The sequence below is a fragment of the Perna viridis genome, chromosome 4, assembly GCF_037379345.1.
Source record: "Perna viridis isolate PV_CMFRI_1.1 ecotype Kerala chromosome 4, ASM3737934v1, whole genome shotgun sequence".
Taxonomy (NCBI): domain Eukaryota; kingdom Metazoa; phylum Mollusca; class Bivalvia; order Mytilida; family Mytilidae; genus Perna; species Perna viridis.
Window position 1 is genome coordinate 45,065,041 of NC_142448.1, and position 18,378 is coordinate 45,083,418.

At 34.1% G+C, this 18,378-nt stretch overlaps 1 protein-coding gene across 1 annotated transcript in view; it reads right to left on the minus strand.

The window, feature by feature from the left end:
* Positions 1 to 18,378, minus strand: part of LOC148620243 (uncharacterized) — a 41,831-nt gene extending 23,453 nt beyond the window's left edge. The window contains exons 1-19 of the mRNA XM_088580952.1: positions 17,173 to 18,378; positions 14,772 to 16,238; positions 13,583 to 14,476; positions 8,662 to 13,289; positions 8,293 to 8,354; positions 7,441 to 7,586; positions 7,164 to 7,241; positions 6,597 to 6,710; positions 6,225 to 6,341; positions 5,864 to 5,986; positions 5,532 to 5,648; positions 4,967 to 5,086; positions 3,610 to 3,726; positions 2,984 to 3,100; positions 2,702 to 2,821; positions 1,149 to 1,265; positions 769 to 885; positions 500 to 619; positions 6 to 133 (exon numbers count right to left, since the gene is read on the minus strand). Of these exons, the coding sequence (XP_088437078.1) occupies positions 6 to 133; positions 500 to 619; positions 769 to 885; positions 1,149 to 1,265; positions 2,702 to 2,821; positions 2,984 to 3,100; positions 3,610 to 3,726; positions 4,967 to 5,086; positions 5,532 to 5,648; positions 5,864 to 5,986; positions 6,225 to 6,341; positions 6,597 to 6,710; positions 7,164 to 7,241; positions 7,441 to 7,586; positions 8,293 to 8,354; positions 8,662 to 13,289; positions 13,583 to 14,476; positions 14,772 to 16,238; positions 17,173 to 18,196 (9,726 nt within the window). The 5' untranslated portion in view covers positions 18,197 to 18,378. The remainder of the gene's footprint in view (positions 1 to 5; positions 134 to 499; positions 620 to 768; positions 886 to 1,148; positions 1,266 to 2,701; positions 2,822 to 2,983; positions 3,101 to 3,609; positions 3,727 to 4,966; positions 5,087 to 5,531; positions 5,649 to 5,863; positions 5,987 to 6,224; positions 6,342 to 6,596; positions 6,711 to 7,163; positions 7,242 to 7,440; positions 7,587 to 8,292; positions 8,355 to 8,661; positions 13,290 to 13,582; positions 14,477 to 14,771; positions 16,239 to 17,172) is intronic.

The following is an 18,378-nucleotide window of genomic DNA, read 5'->3' on the forward strand; positions in this document are numbered from 1 at the left end:
CATACTGAATATCGTAATTGGTTCAGTAGATTACTAAATTCGTTTGAGTCCTCATTCTGGTAATCTGAGGTAAACACAGCTTCACTGTCATTAAGCTTCAATATCTTTATAGACATTTCAAATTTTACTGCATCTACAATTGATCAGAAATATTGATATGATATACTGCATTCACTATCGGCAGTACTAGTATTGTGTGACTTAAAATAAGTTGATGCTTTGATCATTATACAGTACTATGTAATTTTTCAAGTTGACAAGTTTTATATAAAAGTCATCTATCTTCTTAACGCATTTAACAAGACTCAGTATAATGTAAATCTCCACCGGGGGCTTATTTTGGTGTATATTAGCTATCTAAAAAAGCCACAATCGGCTTCAGTGCACCAATTACCATACAACTAAATGGGGAAGACTTAAACTTTTCGCATACCCTTTTTACGCAAAATCGCTATAGTTTACATCCGCCAAAATAACCTGCAATACGATATTAAGTTACCTTCGCAGGTAAAACCGTCCTTTTGGTAAAAGCCATCATGACATACACAGTAATATCTGCCATCTGTGTTGCTACAATTAGAGTATTGTGAACAGGGACTACTGGAACATTCATTTATATCTGTAAATACAACGATAATCCAACAACAAGATCGTAACCACAGCAAGTTTTATTTCTAAAATAAACATTATAGAAGAATAAAATACATGCATCAATGCTTCAAGCTTAAATAAAAAAAAAATGAAAAAAATAACAAGGTAAATATTTACCTTTGCACTCATTGCTGACTTTTTCGAATCCCGTCAGGCAAATGCAAGTGTAACTTCCAACTGTATTCAAACATTGAGCATTGGTCATACAAGGAGAAGATAAACATTCGTTTATATCTATAAAAAAATAGCAGTATAAACAACATTGTATGTGTTTATGTGATGAAAAGCAACATTACACCAATTTTTAACTTTACTGTAGATGTTACTGCAAATTTTTTTTAATCATACATTTTACATTTAAGCCAGCCTGAAAAACTTAAGGTACAATTAAATGTAAATACAAATCGTTTTAAGGAAAAACTAAAAAGGTATACCACGTTTATATGTCAATAATTTATCACAAATGATGTTTTAAATTTTACACTGTCAATTCTTACCTTCGCATTTATTATTCAGCATTTGAAAGCCTTCATTACACGTGCACTTATAGCTGCCATCTGTATTTGTACATATGGATTTTGACGGGCACAAACCATACAAACATTCATTTGTGTCTGCGAATATAATAAATTATGTTTGTTTTACCTGTTTGTGGACAGGAAAAATACAAGAGATATGATAATTTTATACGATAAAATCCGAAAACACAATCATATATACTGCAAGAGTAATCAAGGGAAACAAGGTTATAGCGGTAATCAAAAGAATGTAATCCAGGGACAAAGACCTGACATGGAAAAGAGACATACTCAACAGAGAACATAAAGTAACTAAAATCATACATACAAAGTAACAAAAGGAAATGAGCAACTCGGACTCCACTAAAAACTGAGAGCATGGACCAGGTGCACCGGTAGGGTAAGCGTCTTCTGCTTTTCTGAAACACCCACCGAGTTGCTCATAAAACGTCAAGTCCGGTTAGACGAAAGAGGAAAGGAAAACTGACACGTTGAACAAATCAGTTTGTATGGCGCAAATGGATACACCGTAACGATTCATGAGTTCATGATGACGACCATAAAACTTTTGTAGTGATGACTTCAATCTTGTAGCAACATAACCCTGCTCCAGAAGCCTATTTGTTAGAATTCTAGCGCGGTACAAAAAGTCTGCATAGTCTCGGCAAGCTCTGGCATAACGTATGAGTTGTGATATGAACACTCCATACACAGGCGCTGAAGGAATGTTGCCACAGATGAAAGGAAAGTTGACAATTTTGAATGAAAAGTCATCATGTTTGTCGTAAAGTTTGGTCACTAGTTTTTCTTTACCATCGATTTCTAAGTGTAGGTCATGATATGAGGCTGACTTCACAGTGTCTGTAGTATCCATTATCTCAAGTTCTTTGGGGTAGATGCAATATATCAAATCCCCAAAATTAGGATTGTGCAAATTTTGTTATGCTGTACTCTTATCAAAATCATTAGAATCAAAGACTAATGAGGGTTCAAGGGGTGGGTGGGTAGCCTCCTTTGGCTCGAAAAGTTTGGTTGATTATTAGTATATTGAAAAAAATACATTGATTTTTATTTTGGAGCCGCCCCTTCAAGGCCAGTCAGTTTTTTCGGAATGTTTTAACCTGCCAATCCTTTAGACAATAAAATTATTATAGGCAAGTAAATTAAGGCTAACAACAAATTACCGAACACTAGTCCAATTCATAATCAAGTCAAGTCCAAAATAAATCTGGCAAAATAGATATTACACCACCGGGGCTGCTGGTACCCCTATAGTCCTGAATTGGTGCAGGAACTTCAAACGAAATGGTGAGTTAAATCTAGATTTTACAGCGCACTAAAGATCATTATGATTTAATTTATTTTTATATAGTATTGATCTATATTTAAATTAAGGATTTCTTAAATTAAAAGCAACTGTGTTAACAATGCGATCTACTTGAAAAAAAGAGTACATCATTCTATGCCGTAAGGACAATCTGAGATTTCTTTTGAATTCTGAACTGAGTTAAAATAGTATCACAAAAGTATACCTATACAGTCCGACCCAGTAAATGTATATCCTGTCCAGCAACTACACTTGTAGCTACCATCTGTATTTGTACAGTTTGAATGTACTGGGCAGGAAGAACCAGATATACATTCATCTACATCTAAAGGAAAAAAATATTTATTAGAAAATTTTACATTAATATTGAATTGTTCACCAATATTGAAATCAGATTTGCGTTTTTGAGTTAAAGATAAAATAAAATAAATGTGTGTCTTTCTTCTTGTTCCTCGGTCAACAAAATGTATTTTCCCTAGTATCTTACCTTTGCAACTGTTGTTACTCAATTCAAAACCATCACGACATAAACAACTGTAAGATCCCTTAGAATTATGACAGTCAGAATTCACAGGACAAGGACTGTTGTAGCATTCATTGATGTCTGAAAGGCATAAAAGGCGTATGTCATCATACAATTGTTTTATTTACTGATGTTCCATAATGGGAGTCCATAGGCAGTCGACATCTAATCCTGTGCATTGACTGTCTTATAAAACCCATATTGGGTATGACAATACAACCAATACACCCTATGGGTAATTAAATTCCTTAAAGATAAACGTAGAAAACCATGCCTCATCATTTAAACAAACCCGAAAGATAACATAGTTAAGTTTTACGAAAAAAAGTGACTTGTTCATTTTCAAATAGATACAGCTTGTTGATATATGTGTTTTATAAGATATATCAAGAATCTATCAATGCTAAGAGTGTACGACCGAGATCTTTAACGAGGACCAGCAGACTTTGAGAACATGGAAATCTTATATGGTAATGTTTGAAATTTTTTTTAAAGATTTAGTGTGTCACAAACTGGCATACTTTTGGTGAGACAAATGACAAGTGACGAAAAATATTTATACCCTTTCCTACAAAATGAGAAAATGTTACCTTCACATACACCTCCTGCTTTGACAAATCCTTCATTACAGATACAGGAGTAGCTACCTTCGGTGTTATTACAGAAGGAATCTTCAGGACATACGCTTTCAATACATTCATCAACATCTAAAACATTATACAATATTATAATATCTAAGTGAAGCAAAATTATGGTATCGAAGATGGAAATTCATGGGCAAAGCAAACCGCTCCAAAAGACATTAACTAAAACAAATACTAACAATAAAAAAGACAACAAAAATAAGTAAATCTCTCTTTAAAAATCAGGCGACATGTGTATAAGGTGTGGCACATGAAGAAAAAAATGCAGATAATTTATTTCAACATCCAATTATTTTTACCTCATAACATCCATAATTTACCATCAAAGTGTATGAACAATATATCATTTTAAGATATTGACAGGTCAAATTTACTTTACATGCACTACATTATAATGGCGGGAAAATTTTACATGAACCGCATCAAAAGATCCAAAGATGAAGTGAACGATCAATGCATGAAAATAGTCTCCAACTTTTCAATATTTTTTTTAATTTTTAACGATGCAAAACATTCTGTACATTCGTTAAGTTAAAGGATATTATTAAACCTTTAAATCATTGTTACATTTATAAACATTTCGCTGTTACGCCAGGTAGGAGTGTTTTGCATATATATGCTTCAAAGAGTAATCAAGGGAACCAATGTTATAGCGGTAATCAAAAGAATGTAATCAAGGTACAAAGACCAGATATGGAAAACAGACATACACAACAAAGAACATAAAGTAACTAAAATCATACATACAAAGTAACAAAAGCAAATGAACAACTCGGACTCCACTTAAAAACTGGTAGCATGGACCAGGTGCATCGGTGGGGTAAGCGTCCTCTGCTTTTCTAGAAACACCCGCCGAGTTGCTCATAAAAAATCAAGTCCGGGGTAGACGAAAGAGGAAAGGAAAACTATGACACGTTGAACAAATCAGTTTTCAATACTGACGATACATTTAGTTTAATGCTTAAGCCGGAAGGGTATATTCTATCGAATATGAAGCAAATATTCTGATATGAAGTCAATTATATTTCAAAATTCAATTATATTTAAGGTAACAAGAAAACATTAGAACGTGTACGAATCATGCACGCTTGAGAGTAATCAATGGAACCAAGATTCTAGCGGAAATCAAACGAATGTAATCCAGGGACAAAGACCAGACATGAAAAACAGACACATCAAAGAGCATTATGCAAATAAAACAATACATACAAAGTAACAAAAGCAAATGAGCTAAAAATTGGGAGCATGGACCAGATGCACAGGTAGGGTCATTTATCATTGTTCGTTAAGAATATATACTTACCACGACATTGGTTGTTAATTAAAGTGTATCCTTGTTGACAAACACAGTAAAAACCACCATCAATGTTGATGCATGTAGAATGTAAACCACAAGTCGACTTATCACTACATTCATCAATATCTATAACAAAAAATAAATCTAGAGAAATGAATTAAATTCATTTACATTTTAAGGTAAAGTTCAATCATTTAATATATATCTTATTATATAAAATATATGTTTGGTAAATATTTAAGCTCGATGTATCATATATAACAACAACATATAAGACATTCAGAACTGTCAATTGAATAATACCAAGGCATTCAATGTGTGTTTACATATCAATTAATCCGTACAAATGTTTCAAATTGTAAAGAAATGTTTTTAAAAAATTATGACAAATATTATTACCCAAACCATACAATGTATTTTGTTTGGTTTAAAATGAGTACAGAGATTAGCAGTCGCCCATATTTTAAAATGAGCACAGAGATTAGCAGTCATACTTATCTTAAAATAAGCACAGAGATAAGCAGTCATCTACATCTATATTTTAATTGATGAAGTACTGTGATGTCCTCACCTAAGCATAATCCAGCGTGTTCATAGAATCCATTCAAACATGTACAAGTGAAACTGCCAATGGTGTTGTTACAGATGGAATGACTTGAACATGCAAAATCTAAACACTCGTTAACATCTAAAATCAAATAATTATACATTAGATATAACTTTTTTTAAACTTAAATAAAGTAGATTATGAACTTTGCTTTTGGTATCAATGCCTCTCGTTAGGTACATCTAAATAAAATCAAACATTAAAACAAGTCACCACTGCTGCTTTCATACTTATCCTTGTCATATAAAGAGTAATGAAATAATATGACATGCGAACTGTAAATTTATATTTCTTACCTTCACAGAATCCGTCTCCATTTTTATCATAGCCAGTATTACACTTGCATTTATAGCTCCCAACAGTGTTTGCACAACTGGAATCATTTACACATATTCCACTGGTTAGGCATTCGTCGATATCTACAAAAATATCAGATAAAAGGAAATATAAACATTAACAAATATTCTGAATTAAAATAAAAAAAAAAACATATATCTTTAAAAATCGTTCGATTTATTGTATTGATATCTAGAAAAATATCACGTGATAATAAAGAAGAGTATTCACATAAGATAATTAATAAGTTAATCTCTAATCTCTAATCAATAGTACTAGAACAAAATACATTCGAATAAGATAATAAAAAACTCATTTTACCTTTGCACAAACTCGACTCTTCATAAAATCCTTCTCGACATTGGCAGGTATAACTTCCAACTGTATTGTTACAGATGGAATAGGGCGGACATGGGTATTCGTCACATTCGTCAATGTCTACAAAAATGTTATAATGTAAAAATACCAAATAATATTCAAATGGGTAAATTGAAAATTGAAATAAGTAAGCTGCTTATTTTGAGCTGCAAAGACCAACTTTAAATAAAATTTCAAAAGCAGATTTTTTTCTAATTTAAACGCTTCTCTTCTGCATTTTACTGATGAACAGTTGATCATTTTATACGTATTTCAGAATCCGTACAGTTGTATTTTAAACATGGAATCCAATATATAAACTTGATAATAACTTACCACTGCATTCGTTTTGTTCCATGATATATCCTTGATGACAATTACATTTATAGCCTGATAATGAGTTTGTACAATTACTGTTTACTGGGCATGGCGCTGACAAGCAATGGTCAACTAAAAAAGAGACATAATGATATAATAAATATTAAGTTATAGTTGGTATTACAAAACAAAAGCTTGGACTAAGAAACCCATAAGATGTCTATATCTTATATATATTGATTAAGCAGTTTTCCACAAGTAAAGCAATCTAAGATTTTTGTAGTAATTTAAAATCATTACATCTTTGTATATGGAAGAGATTGTCTATTTTGTTAATCATCATTAATTTATGATTCATTTTGAAATATCATTGAGCTGATGAATACGTTTCTTCTTATTCATCAGGTACTTCGCAAAATAATTTATAAATCAAGTAGGTAAGTGTTCATATAAAAAAACACATTAAAGTCGTGTTTTGACTTGGTTTACACTTGGTTAGCTTAGACAATTAATTTTAAAAAGTGATATATCAATGATGAAAAATTGATATCTTTGCTATTCATATAAATAAATAGAAATAAAAACCTTGTTCTGTCGTCGGTAGATCGGTTGTTGTAATGTCGGTTGCAATATCAACTTCAACAGTAGTTCCTTCTTTAAGGCCTAAAACAAATCATTTAATAAAATAAAACGAAGCAGGAATAGTATTTACTGTCTCACTTAAGTACAGAAGTCAAAACAGATCATTAAACTTTAACTTTAAAGGTTGCTTCCATCAAATTAAGTATTCATAAACTCAACATATGCTTGCAAATACACGAAAAAAAATACCAGTATACACACACAAAATATATATACTTACCAATAAATGATGTAAACTCATCCTTTATAACATATCCTGGGTTGTCCATAGAGTAATATGCCTGATTCAGTTTATTCTTCATTGTTACAGCATCATATACCCCATCAATTACAGTTACTTCAAACATAACAACAACACTACCGGGTCTAAAAACCAAACGTATACAAGTGATATCTCAATAATTGCATTTAGTTATTTATGATTTTTAAGAGTTTTGATGTCTACGTTTTGTAAACATTTCAGGAATGTTTCTAATTTTGAACAGGTCATACGGAATAACCTTGTTGGTGGAAGTTAACACTCATTGCGGTTTATATGTGTAAACTGCCGCAAAGCAGGTGCACTGTATCATACAACCTATTAAAAATAGAAATATTCCTTATGATGATTTTTTCAAGATTCAATAGAATTAATTTGTAATCAAGACATTGTTTATTTTTACATTATTTGAAGTACAGAGTGGTCCAGATGACTTTAAAATCAATGTCATACCAGGTCATATAAAGAAATTTGGTTGGCTAAAAAGGAGACAGCCAATCAGAAAGCTTGCTACAAATTAAATCAGATTATATAAATATGATGAGAGCAAATTCAGACACCTTTTTGTTCAATGGAAAAAAATGAGCAATAGTGATAATTCTTTTACAAATTTTGATCATAAATACATCACTATATCGCTGTATAAAAAAGGCATTACTATTCAAATGTTTTAACAAATGTTTGAGTTACACGACAGTAAAGAATGAATAGGCACACTAAAGGCCAATCAGTTTTTACAATTTTTCAGTTGATTGCATTTAATTTTAAACAAGAGAAAATATTTAGATTTTCAAATATACTGTGAGTACTTACTGGAAGCCAACGATGACAATGTCATCTATTGATAAATCCGATTTGGCTAAAATGCTCAGGAGCTGCAAGAAGAATACATTACGAGATAAAATTACATTCATTTGGTACTTGAATGTAAATATTTATTTATGTTTGTTTCTATACATGTTACTGTGTAAAGAAAGCGGTCTTTAATGTGAAGTATTTTACGCAACAAGAAAAAATATGTATTTACCGTCCCATTTTATCTAAATTGCGAGAGAATCACTTATTTGATTAGTTAAAATAAATAGAAAATATTGTTTCACGATTTAAAGCCTTAAACATCGAATGTAAAGAACAAAATTATAACAGAGTGCATTATCGAAATGAATGGGTTAGCGTACTCACAAACTGTTTCATCTGGGCTGCCATATTCTGAAAGGCCTGTGATTGGGGATCGTTCAAATCGTCGTTCCAGTTTTGATCCGTGACAATTTGACCCTGATAATCAGTTGTTGAATGATGTGATGCTTTAGTTGATATACCATTTCCCTGTCCAGAATCATCGGTCACAAATACGTCATTTTTCTTGGTTATTTGATCTTGATTTTCATTCCCACTATCTATAGTGGTAATTTCGTTTATGCCAAGAGAGGCATAAAACGTAGTTGATTCTCCTATTAAATGTTCAGTACTGCCTTGTTGTTTGGTGAACTTCGTCGTAATCATATTATTTTCTGTTGAAAAGAAATCATCATCATTAGGTAGATGGGTACTTGAAATCTTCATGGTAGTAAATTTATCTCTTGTCAATTGGTCGCTTGTATGTTCCACATATTTATTGCTTGACATTTCTTGTGGAGGTTTCGTTGTTTCAGTTTTTATAGTTGTGATACTTGTATCGACATTGTGTGTAGGATTAGTCGTTAGATAGTCGGTATTTAAGTAGGGGAATGCAGTTGATACATCATTCCTATCATTTTGATTATCTAAGGAACTTGTTGTTATTGCTCTTATATTCGTAGTTGTTTCTTCTATAGAACTTGTATTTATTTCTCCTATGGAACTTGTAGTTGTTTTTCCTATGGAACTTGTAGATGTTTCTCTTACGGGACTTGAAGCTGTTTCTCCTATGGAACTGGTGGTTGTTTCTGCTACGATACTCGTAATTATTTCTCCTATAGAACTGGCAGTTGTTTCTGCTACGGAATTAGTAGGTGTTTCTCCTATGGAACTGGCAGTTGTTTCTGCTAGGGAATTAGTAGGTGTTTCTCCTATGGAACTGGCAGTTGTTTCTCCTACGGAACTGGTCGAAGTTTCTCTTACATAATTTGAAGTTGTTTCTCCTTTAGAACTTGTAGCTGTTTCTCCTATGGAACTTGTAGTTGTTTCTCCTATGAAATTTATTGTCGTTGTTTCATTCATGGAACTTGTACTGGTTTCTTCTATGATATTTGTAAATACATCTATGGAACTTGTTTCTCCTATAGAAGTTTTGCCAGTTAACTCCACCGAAGATGTTCTTAGAGTACTTGTTATTCCTGTTTCACTTGTTGTTTTGGTTATAGAGCTGGGTGTTGATGCGTCAAGTTCTGTCGTTTTAAAAGGTGTTTGAGAACCACTCGAACTTAAAGTAACGTCTGTTTCTTTTTCAGAAGTGGAATCGCTAGTCAACAAGGTCGACTGGCTTGAAAAAGAGGCTGTGACAGATTGTGTATTGTTTGCGTCATAAATATGAGCCTTCGGTGTACCAATAGAAGAAGAAATAGAACTTAAATTAGTGGAAATTCCAGATGCATCTCCTGTGAGTGAGATTCGATTGGTTGTTATTTCCTTTTCTGTAAAGGTATTGTCAGTCATCATTGACAAATTTTCAGTTTTCTTAGTCTTAGTGTAGTCGGTTGAAGAAAAAACTGATGAGTCAATATCAGACGTTGTCGTACTCATAGTGTCGGATGTTTTGGAGTTAACTGAGTCGGAACTCATGTTGGTAGTAGATAAAACACCTGCGGTCACAGAACCAGTAGCTATCGCATGATATGTTCTGCTAGATATGTTTTCTGGAATGGGTGAAACCGTCCTTGTTAATGCATTATTTGTGCTTATATCCGTCGCCGATTCCGTTACTCTCTTTGATAAAGTTGCAATTTCAGTACTAGATGTTTGCTTGTCTAGTAACGTATTTGAGTTTAAGTCCGTAATATTTCCCGAATCTGTTGTAATAGTGTTTTCTTCTGTCGACTTAATTGTAATTGTACTCATGATAGTTGACGAACGTACATTATCAGACACTAAATTACTGTTCAAGTCATTGTCACTAGCAGATGGTTTAAATGATGAAACATAATGTTTTGTTGTTCCATCGATATCTGACGACACTTCTGTATCACCGGAAGTACTTCTACTTAATTCCCGATTTACGGAGGTCATTTCAGTTGCATATTTAGAAAATGTTGTATAACCATCATTGCTCACAGTATCATCTACACCAGAAGACATAATATTATTTGCTGCCGTAGACGTTTCAGTTGTTTCAGATTTAGCTGCTGGAGTGCTGCGAAAAGACATTGTTTTCTCTACAGCAACGGTGCTTTTATCCTCTGTTATATCAGAAGTAACTTTAGTTCTATCACCAACATGTTCATATGTAGTTTTATCGTCTTCAGTACTATCATCGTATGAGGTTGAAGCAACTTCGATCGAGAAAGACGAACTGCTGTCATGAACAGCTGTTGATGTTAAAAATGTACTATTGATTGACGAGTATACAATATGGGAAGATGTGTCTGTGTTTTTGGAAGTTGTAGTGCTTTTGGGTGCACTGTTTTCTGGTGACAATGTTGTAGCTTCTTTGTTTTCACCAAATGTAGGAACAGATGTTATTTGTCTTCCATTAGTAGACGATAAATGGTTATCTGTCGTCTTATAATTTGAATTTGACGTGATGTCACCAGCTTTTGTTTGTGTAAGTTCGTGTAAACTAGTTCTAATATCTTTTTCTGTAGTATGCCCCTCGGTAAGAGTGAGATCTACCGATGATGATTCAGTTATTTTCGGTATTGTCATAGATGTGAATTCTCCACTTGAACTAGAGATGAATTCATTTTTAGTGAGAGATAAAGGTGAAGTTTCTTGATTCGTTGTTGAGAACTGTGCGGTAAGGAGCAAAGAATTGGAAACAATGTCGACGGTAGTATCCCCGGAAGTCTGTATTGAATCCTCGCTAGTTGAAAACTTGTTATTTAAATGGGTTTCGTCAGATACTAGGCCGTTGTTTGGTTTGGTATTGATATCAGTAGTAAGGACAGGAGAACTAGACAGTTTCGTAGGTAAATTTGTAGTAATAGAGTGGTTTAGTAAGGTATCAGTGTTTACTTTTGAAGAGTGTTGTTCTGATGTCGTTGTCAGATCTGTTTTGCTGACCGAAGAAAGAAATGAAACTTTATCAAAACTAGAGACGGTTGTTTCAGCGTTCGTTTTAACGGAAACAATGCTACCTGTACTGATTGGTGTGTCAGACCCAGATGATTCTACTTCCGTTGTGATTCTCGTCGAATGAATGAAATCTATCTCCTTGGTATTGTCAGCTAAAGGTTCAGTTGATGTTGCAAGGCTGTTTGTCTTACCTGTTGATTTAGATTCTGATATCGTATTAGCATCTGAAATTGGACTTCTTTCAGATAACATGGATGTAACAATATCTGTAGCACTTTTGGATATCAAATTGTCAGTTATCGAAGTAACTGTGGAAATAGACGCTGGATCAGCATTCCAATTTTGTGATGTAGGTGGTGTTTTTTCTAGTGAGGATACTTGAAATGAAGAAATGTCTGCTAAAACAGTGTTACTTTTGCCTGATGTATGGTCAGTTATGGACGTTACTTCACTATAATCAGAATCAACTGAAGATGACTCACTAGTGGAAGAAGACATATATGTGTCTGCTAGCGATGTTACAATTTCCGTGTCTGTAAATTTATTTTCTGATGTTGATTTACTTTTAGAAGGTGTTCGCGTCATATCGGTCATATGTTCATTGATTTGACTTGATGAAATCGTACTTTTGAACAAATTATCTTCATTTGTAAATTTTGTACTTGATGTTGACGTGATACTGCTCAATTTTGTCACTGGTAATTGTGTATTCGATACAGCTTTGTCTTCGCCTGATGATGAACTTTGTGTTTGTACTAAAGGCGTCCATACATTAGATATTAATATTTTACCCTCAGAAACATCCTCGGGGTTGGCCGTTGATAGACTACCTTCATCTGATGTAATATTTATTTCACCAGTCGTGCTTTTTATGTTTGTTGTTGTGTCTTTGTTATTTGGTAGAATTGATTCGGTTTCCTGTATTGTGCTGGAAATCTCGTTTAAGTTCTCATTAGGCGATGTCATGATATTTTTTGAAGTGATGGAACTCGTTCGGATGTATATAGCAGACGTTCTGCCTGTTGATTTACTTGTTGGATCCGTTGTTATGATGGTACTTGTTTCAGAATTTGAACTTTCACTATCTCCTTTGTGTGACGAAACGGTAACTTTTGTAGCTTCAGATAAATTTTCAGTCGATTTCTTCGATATTGTCTCGGATAATGAGCTACCAGGTGTTGTTGAATCTTTATGTTCGGCAGTCTTATCGGTTGTTTGCACGACAGTAAAGAAAGAAGATACAACATTAACAGATGATTTATCAGATGTTAATAGACCATTAAGTGTTGATTTCTCTTCATTAGAAGCAGTCAATTTTCTAGTTAAGTGTGTTGTACTATCGGATTTCAACTCTGAACTTTTCAAATCAGGTTTTGTTGATTTATCGTTATGCCCCATAGATGTCGTACTTGGTTTAGTTTCTGCGTGATCTGCACTTGAAGTGAAAGTGCTAGCTGGCGCATATTGGATGTGTGTAGTGCCTATGCCATGTGTAGTATCTATACCATGTGTATAATCGGCCTCCTCTGGGGTTATTTTTTCTGATGTATGTGTATGTTCATTATTAATTGTTGCTCCGGTCGTATTATTTTCTGTTGGTTCTGAAAAAAAGAAAAAGAAATATTAAAAAATACCAATAAAAAGGAAATGGAATAAAAGGTCTGGTGAATAATAGTATGGAGTTGTATTTTTACTTTTTTACAACTGTTTGAAGTCCGGTACAGCGATTCCTAAATTTATTCTTTCGATGCAAATACAATTGTTTTAAACACAATGAAACATTTGATATATTATCCAGGTGTTGAATGAAAACGGTTAGACCTAACAAATTAATGACGTTGTTTTTCCTCTCCAGATATGAAGAAGATAATTTAAAGATACTTCAGTAATGTACCTGCATCGCTCGATACATAGTCAGACCTGATGGTTGTCGTGGATGTTATAGTTTCTATTTTGGTATTTGCGGAACCTGTTGATTTACTGTCTTCGCTCATATCATTGGATGAAGAACCAATAGTTGTTAGGTCATTCCTATTCAACACAGTACTTTCTATGCTTCCTTTTGAATTTTCTTTAGTGCGTGTAACTACAACAGTAGTAGTTCCCGTAATTGAGGCAGTGTCTGCGCTTGCATAGTCAACAGAAGTAGAACGAATAGTACTCGCATTGTAAGTTGTAGTCTCTACATCTACATAATTTTGTGACGTTTGGACGCTCGCGTCGGCCGTGTTTGTGTGTGTTGCCGATAAAACTGTATTGGTTTCATCTTCTGAATACATTTCATTGGAAGCAGAAGTTAAACTCGGGATTGTTTCTTTGTCAGAAGGAAGCGAAGTCGCTGTTACAGAGGGAAGATGTTCCACCGAAGTTTTAAATGTTGTGTCTTTTAAAGTAATTCCGACTCTTACTGAATTTGTCGATTCAGTATTTGCATAGGTTTGTTGAACGGGTGAAGTAGTTGGCACTTCGATAATTGATGACGTTGTTTTAGATGATGACAGTGCATTCGTCGTTGTTGCAGCAAATACTCCATTTGTGGCAGTTAACTTTTTAGGAAGATGTGTCGAACTTTCAGTTTCTGATTTGGAACTCATCGAATCCGTCATTGATGCGTCCTCACTAAGCAGAGCTTTTGTTTTGGTTCCAGCGTGATCAATATCATTTATAGTGGCCGTAGTGTCTATACGAGATGTACTAGAATAAGTCTTTCCTGATGATATCAATTCCGAGGTTTGCATATTTTCGTTATCATTTGTTGTTTTTTCTGTTGTATGAGTTGCAGAGGAATCTGCAATAGACACAAACAATTTAAAATATATGTTGAAAAAAAAACAAAATAGAGTAAACGTCAATAGTGAATCTATACGTTATTATGTTACTGGGCATTTTATTTTGTGACTTTGTGGGTGCATGTGTTCAAGACTAATTGAATTGAAATAAAATACATATTGATTAAATCAAATTTTATTTACATTAAATAGTATTTCATTTGTTATCCATGAATCAAATTAATTGGGAGTCAATAATGTTGTATATCTCATTCAGATGTGAAAAAGATATAAATTGTTAGTACAGTTATGTACCTGCATCGCTCGATGCATGATCAGACCTGATGGCAGTTGAATATGATTCTGTCTTGGTATTTGTTGAACTAATAATGTCTCCACTAGTTTCATGCATTTTGGTACCAGTAGTATCTAAATTATTATCGTTCAATATTTGGCTAGTTGTTTTTTCCTGACCGGACGGTTGTGTAGTTGTTTCATCTACTTTTCTATATGTTTTAGTGCTAAATGTTGTGCTTCTATGCTGTGTTGTTTGTTTATTATCCCTCTTTTCTGTACGAAAACCTGTAGATATTGTATCCTCATAAGTATAAGGCTCTTTAGTATTAGTTTTTGAAGACAAACCCGTGTTTGTTTGAAGTACATTATGGTCTGTCCTAGACGTACTGTCGTCTTTAAATATTGTCACCTTTTCAGATGGCGTGGACACTGAATGATTGAATTCATCAACCGACGATTGTTGTGATGTCCACATACCCAATGTAGGGGTTGTAGTTTGGGCTTGGTCATATGAGAAACGTTGTTGTCTTGTTGAAGAGTCATTAGGCTTACTGGTAATTATTAAATCAACAGGAAGGGGCCAAGACGCTGTTTCTTCTGCATCAGAATCAGGTGTACTTTTATGGACGTTTACATCGTTTGTCTCGATTGAAATGGTTCCGGGCTCTACAGTATTTTTTAACATACCTGTGGTATGGTCTTCAGATGTAATATGTATACTTTTAGTTGATATTTTGGCTAGCTCTTTTGTCGCTGAACTCTTTGTAGTTGTCTGGAATTCAGATGGCATGGATTCTTTCGTGTGAGGCATTTGTTCCTTTATATCAACATTTGCTTTTGTCGTTGTCTGCTGAAGCATTTCATTGTTGGTTGTTTCCTCATCTAAATTGCCGACTGAAGTATCAGTAGACAAAAATGTATCCGATGTAACAAAACCTTCACTTAAGGGCATCCGTGTTGTTAAATGGTTTGAATGAAGATCCTCAACAGCGACAGGAGAGCTAGCAATATTATCGTATGAAGTACTTCCGGGGTTATTTGTTTGAACTATTACACCAATACTTGAGCTGGTCGATTTACTCTCTATTTCGCTATGAATGCCTGTACTATATTTTGTTATAAATGTTGTATCAAATTCGGAATTATATTTTTCAGTTGTAATGTCTATCTCGTTGCTGCTTATATCTTCAGTAAGTGACTTTGCAGTTGATATTGGTTGAGTATCTGAATTGCCATCGTTTGTTACATCATGACTGATAACAGAAGTTGAAGGTAAAGTTGAAATGTCTTGTGTAGTTTCCTTGAAGCTGTAAGGTGTTGAAATACCATTTAGGGCTGTTGTTAGGTCGTTTAGACTTGTTTTGATATCAGATTGTAATGCCACAGTATTCTCTGACGAAAATTTATATGTCTCACTAACGGTTGAATATGTGTCATATCCATCAGTAGTGCCTGCATCTAGAAAAGGTGAACGACTGCTAATTTCTGAAATTAGACGCAGTTGCATTAAACAGATTAACTTCAATGATTACCTTATCAGTAAATTAAGTGAAAATAAAATGTGAGTAAAATTATTATTCTTTGTATTGGTTAGATCCCATATTTTAGGGTGTTTACTCGGAATTCACTTTTAATTTAATAACTTAATAACAACCCATCATAAGTTCATCTCCGAGTTTTTTTTTGGTGTATTGAATGGAATGGGGGTATCTGGGTTACAAGATAATAATATATGATATGCTGTAAACGTATTAATTTTCGCGGTGGACAGAAAACTGCGAAAAATTGTACCCGCAGAATGGATTTTTTTAACATTATATAATGCTAATTATTTTTTCAAACTGCCAAAATTAATAGTTTATAGCATATAAAAAAACCTACCATTATAATAAGAGTTTTCACTGATTGACATTTTCTTGTATCAACATCAGTAAATATCTAACATAACAAAAACCGAATCAATTGCATCAATATATGTTTGGTATACTTCCATGATTAATCGAACTTGTTGTGGATCCCCGCCGATTGCATAATATATAACACGGCGTGGAAAAGTCTCGAAATAAAAACGAGTGATGTAGATTTGATATGATGACCCGTTCATTGATTGGTAATGAAATGAAATATCAGCTGATTGCAGATATAGATAATTGAAGAGTACTTCAAAATCATTTTTAACAAAAAGGTTATTAGAAATAATCAAGGGAAAATGAATAGATTTAATAATGAAATTGAATAATAAAAAAAAACAGATATCGAAGACTTATCTATCTTATTATGATGAAGTGATCTTCTTGAGTAAAATCACTTTATTCAGAGCAAAGCAATATCGTTTTACCTTTACTGCCGGTGTGCTACCTAGTAGCCATTTATGACAAGAACGCTGTAGTAGTAATAACAATTATTGAATATAACGTACCGTCACTAAAAATCGTTTGTAATTCCGACATGTGTCCATTCGTTGTTGTACTTAGAGGCACTTTTTCTGACGGTGACTTAAATTGGTGTGTTGTAGAATTTGCGTCTCTTGCAGATGTAAATGAAGTAATGCCAGTAACACCATTTGTTTCAAACATTGAAGAGTGTTTTGCCTCCACTGTATTCTGCTGAGTTATTGTCCTGCTGGGGTTTCCAGGTGAAGAGCCTTCTTCTGTATTCTGCTGAGTCATTGTCTCATTTGAACTGGAAGCTGAAGAACGTTCTTGACCTTGTTGAGTCACTGACCCACCGGTACTAGCAGGTGAAGAACGTTCTTTTGGATCCTGCTGAGTCATTGACTCGCTTGTTCTCGCTCGTGAAGAAAGTTCTGAAATCTGTTCAGTCACTGACACGCTGGAACGTGGATCTGAAAAAAGTTCTACATCCTGCTGAGTCCTTAAATCACCGGAAATTGCAGGTGAAGAACGTTCTGGATTCTGCTCAGTCACTGAATCGGTGGAAAACGCAGATGAAGAATGTCCGTTCGTGTTCTTTTGAGTCATTGGATTGCTGGTACTCGCAGATGCAGAGCGTTCTTCTATATTCTCTTGAGTCATTGATTGGCTTGTACTCGCAGCTATAGAACGTTCTGGAGTCGTCATACTGCTGGCAATTGGAGATGGGGAACGTTCCTCGGTGTTCTGCTGAGTCGTTGACTCGCTGATACTTCCTTGTGATGAATTATCTGGATCACGTTGTGTCAATGAATTGCTGGAAATGGCAGGTAAGGAAAGTTCTTTTATATTTTGTTGAGTAACTGACTCGCTTAAACTTGAAGTTGGAAACTGATCTTGATCCTGCTGATTCATTAAATCGCTGAAACTAGTAACTGAAGAAAGTTCTGGATTATGTGGAGTCATTGACTCGCTGGAACTCGCATTTGAAGAGTTTTCTGGGACCTGTTGAGTCAATGAATCGCTGATACCAGCAGATAAAGAACGATCTTCTGGATTTTTCTGAGTCATTGAATCGCTGGTATTCGCTAGTGAAGAACGTTCATGATCCTGTTGAATCGTCGAACCGCTATAAATTCCAGGTGGAATACGTTCTTCAGTATTCTGAGGAGTCACTGACTTGCTGGAACTCGCAGATGAAAAACGTTCTGAATCCTGACTATTAATTGACTGGCTGGATCTCGTAGCTGAAG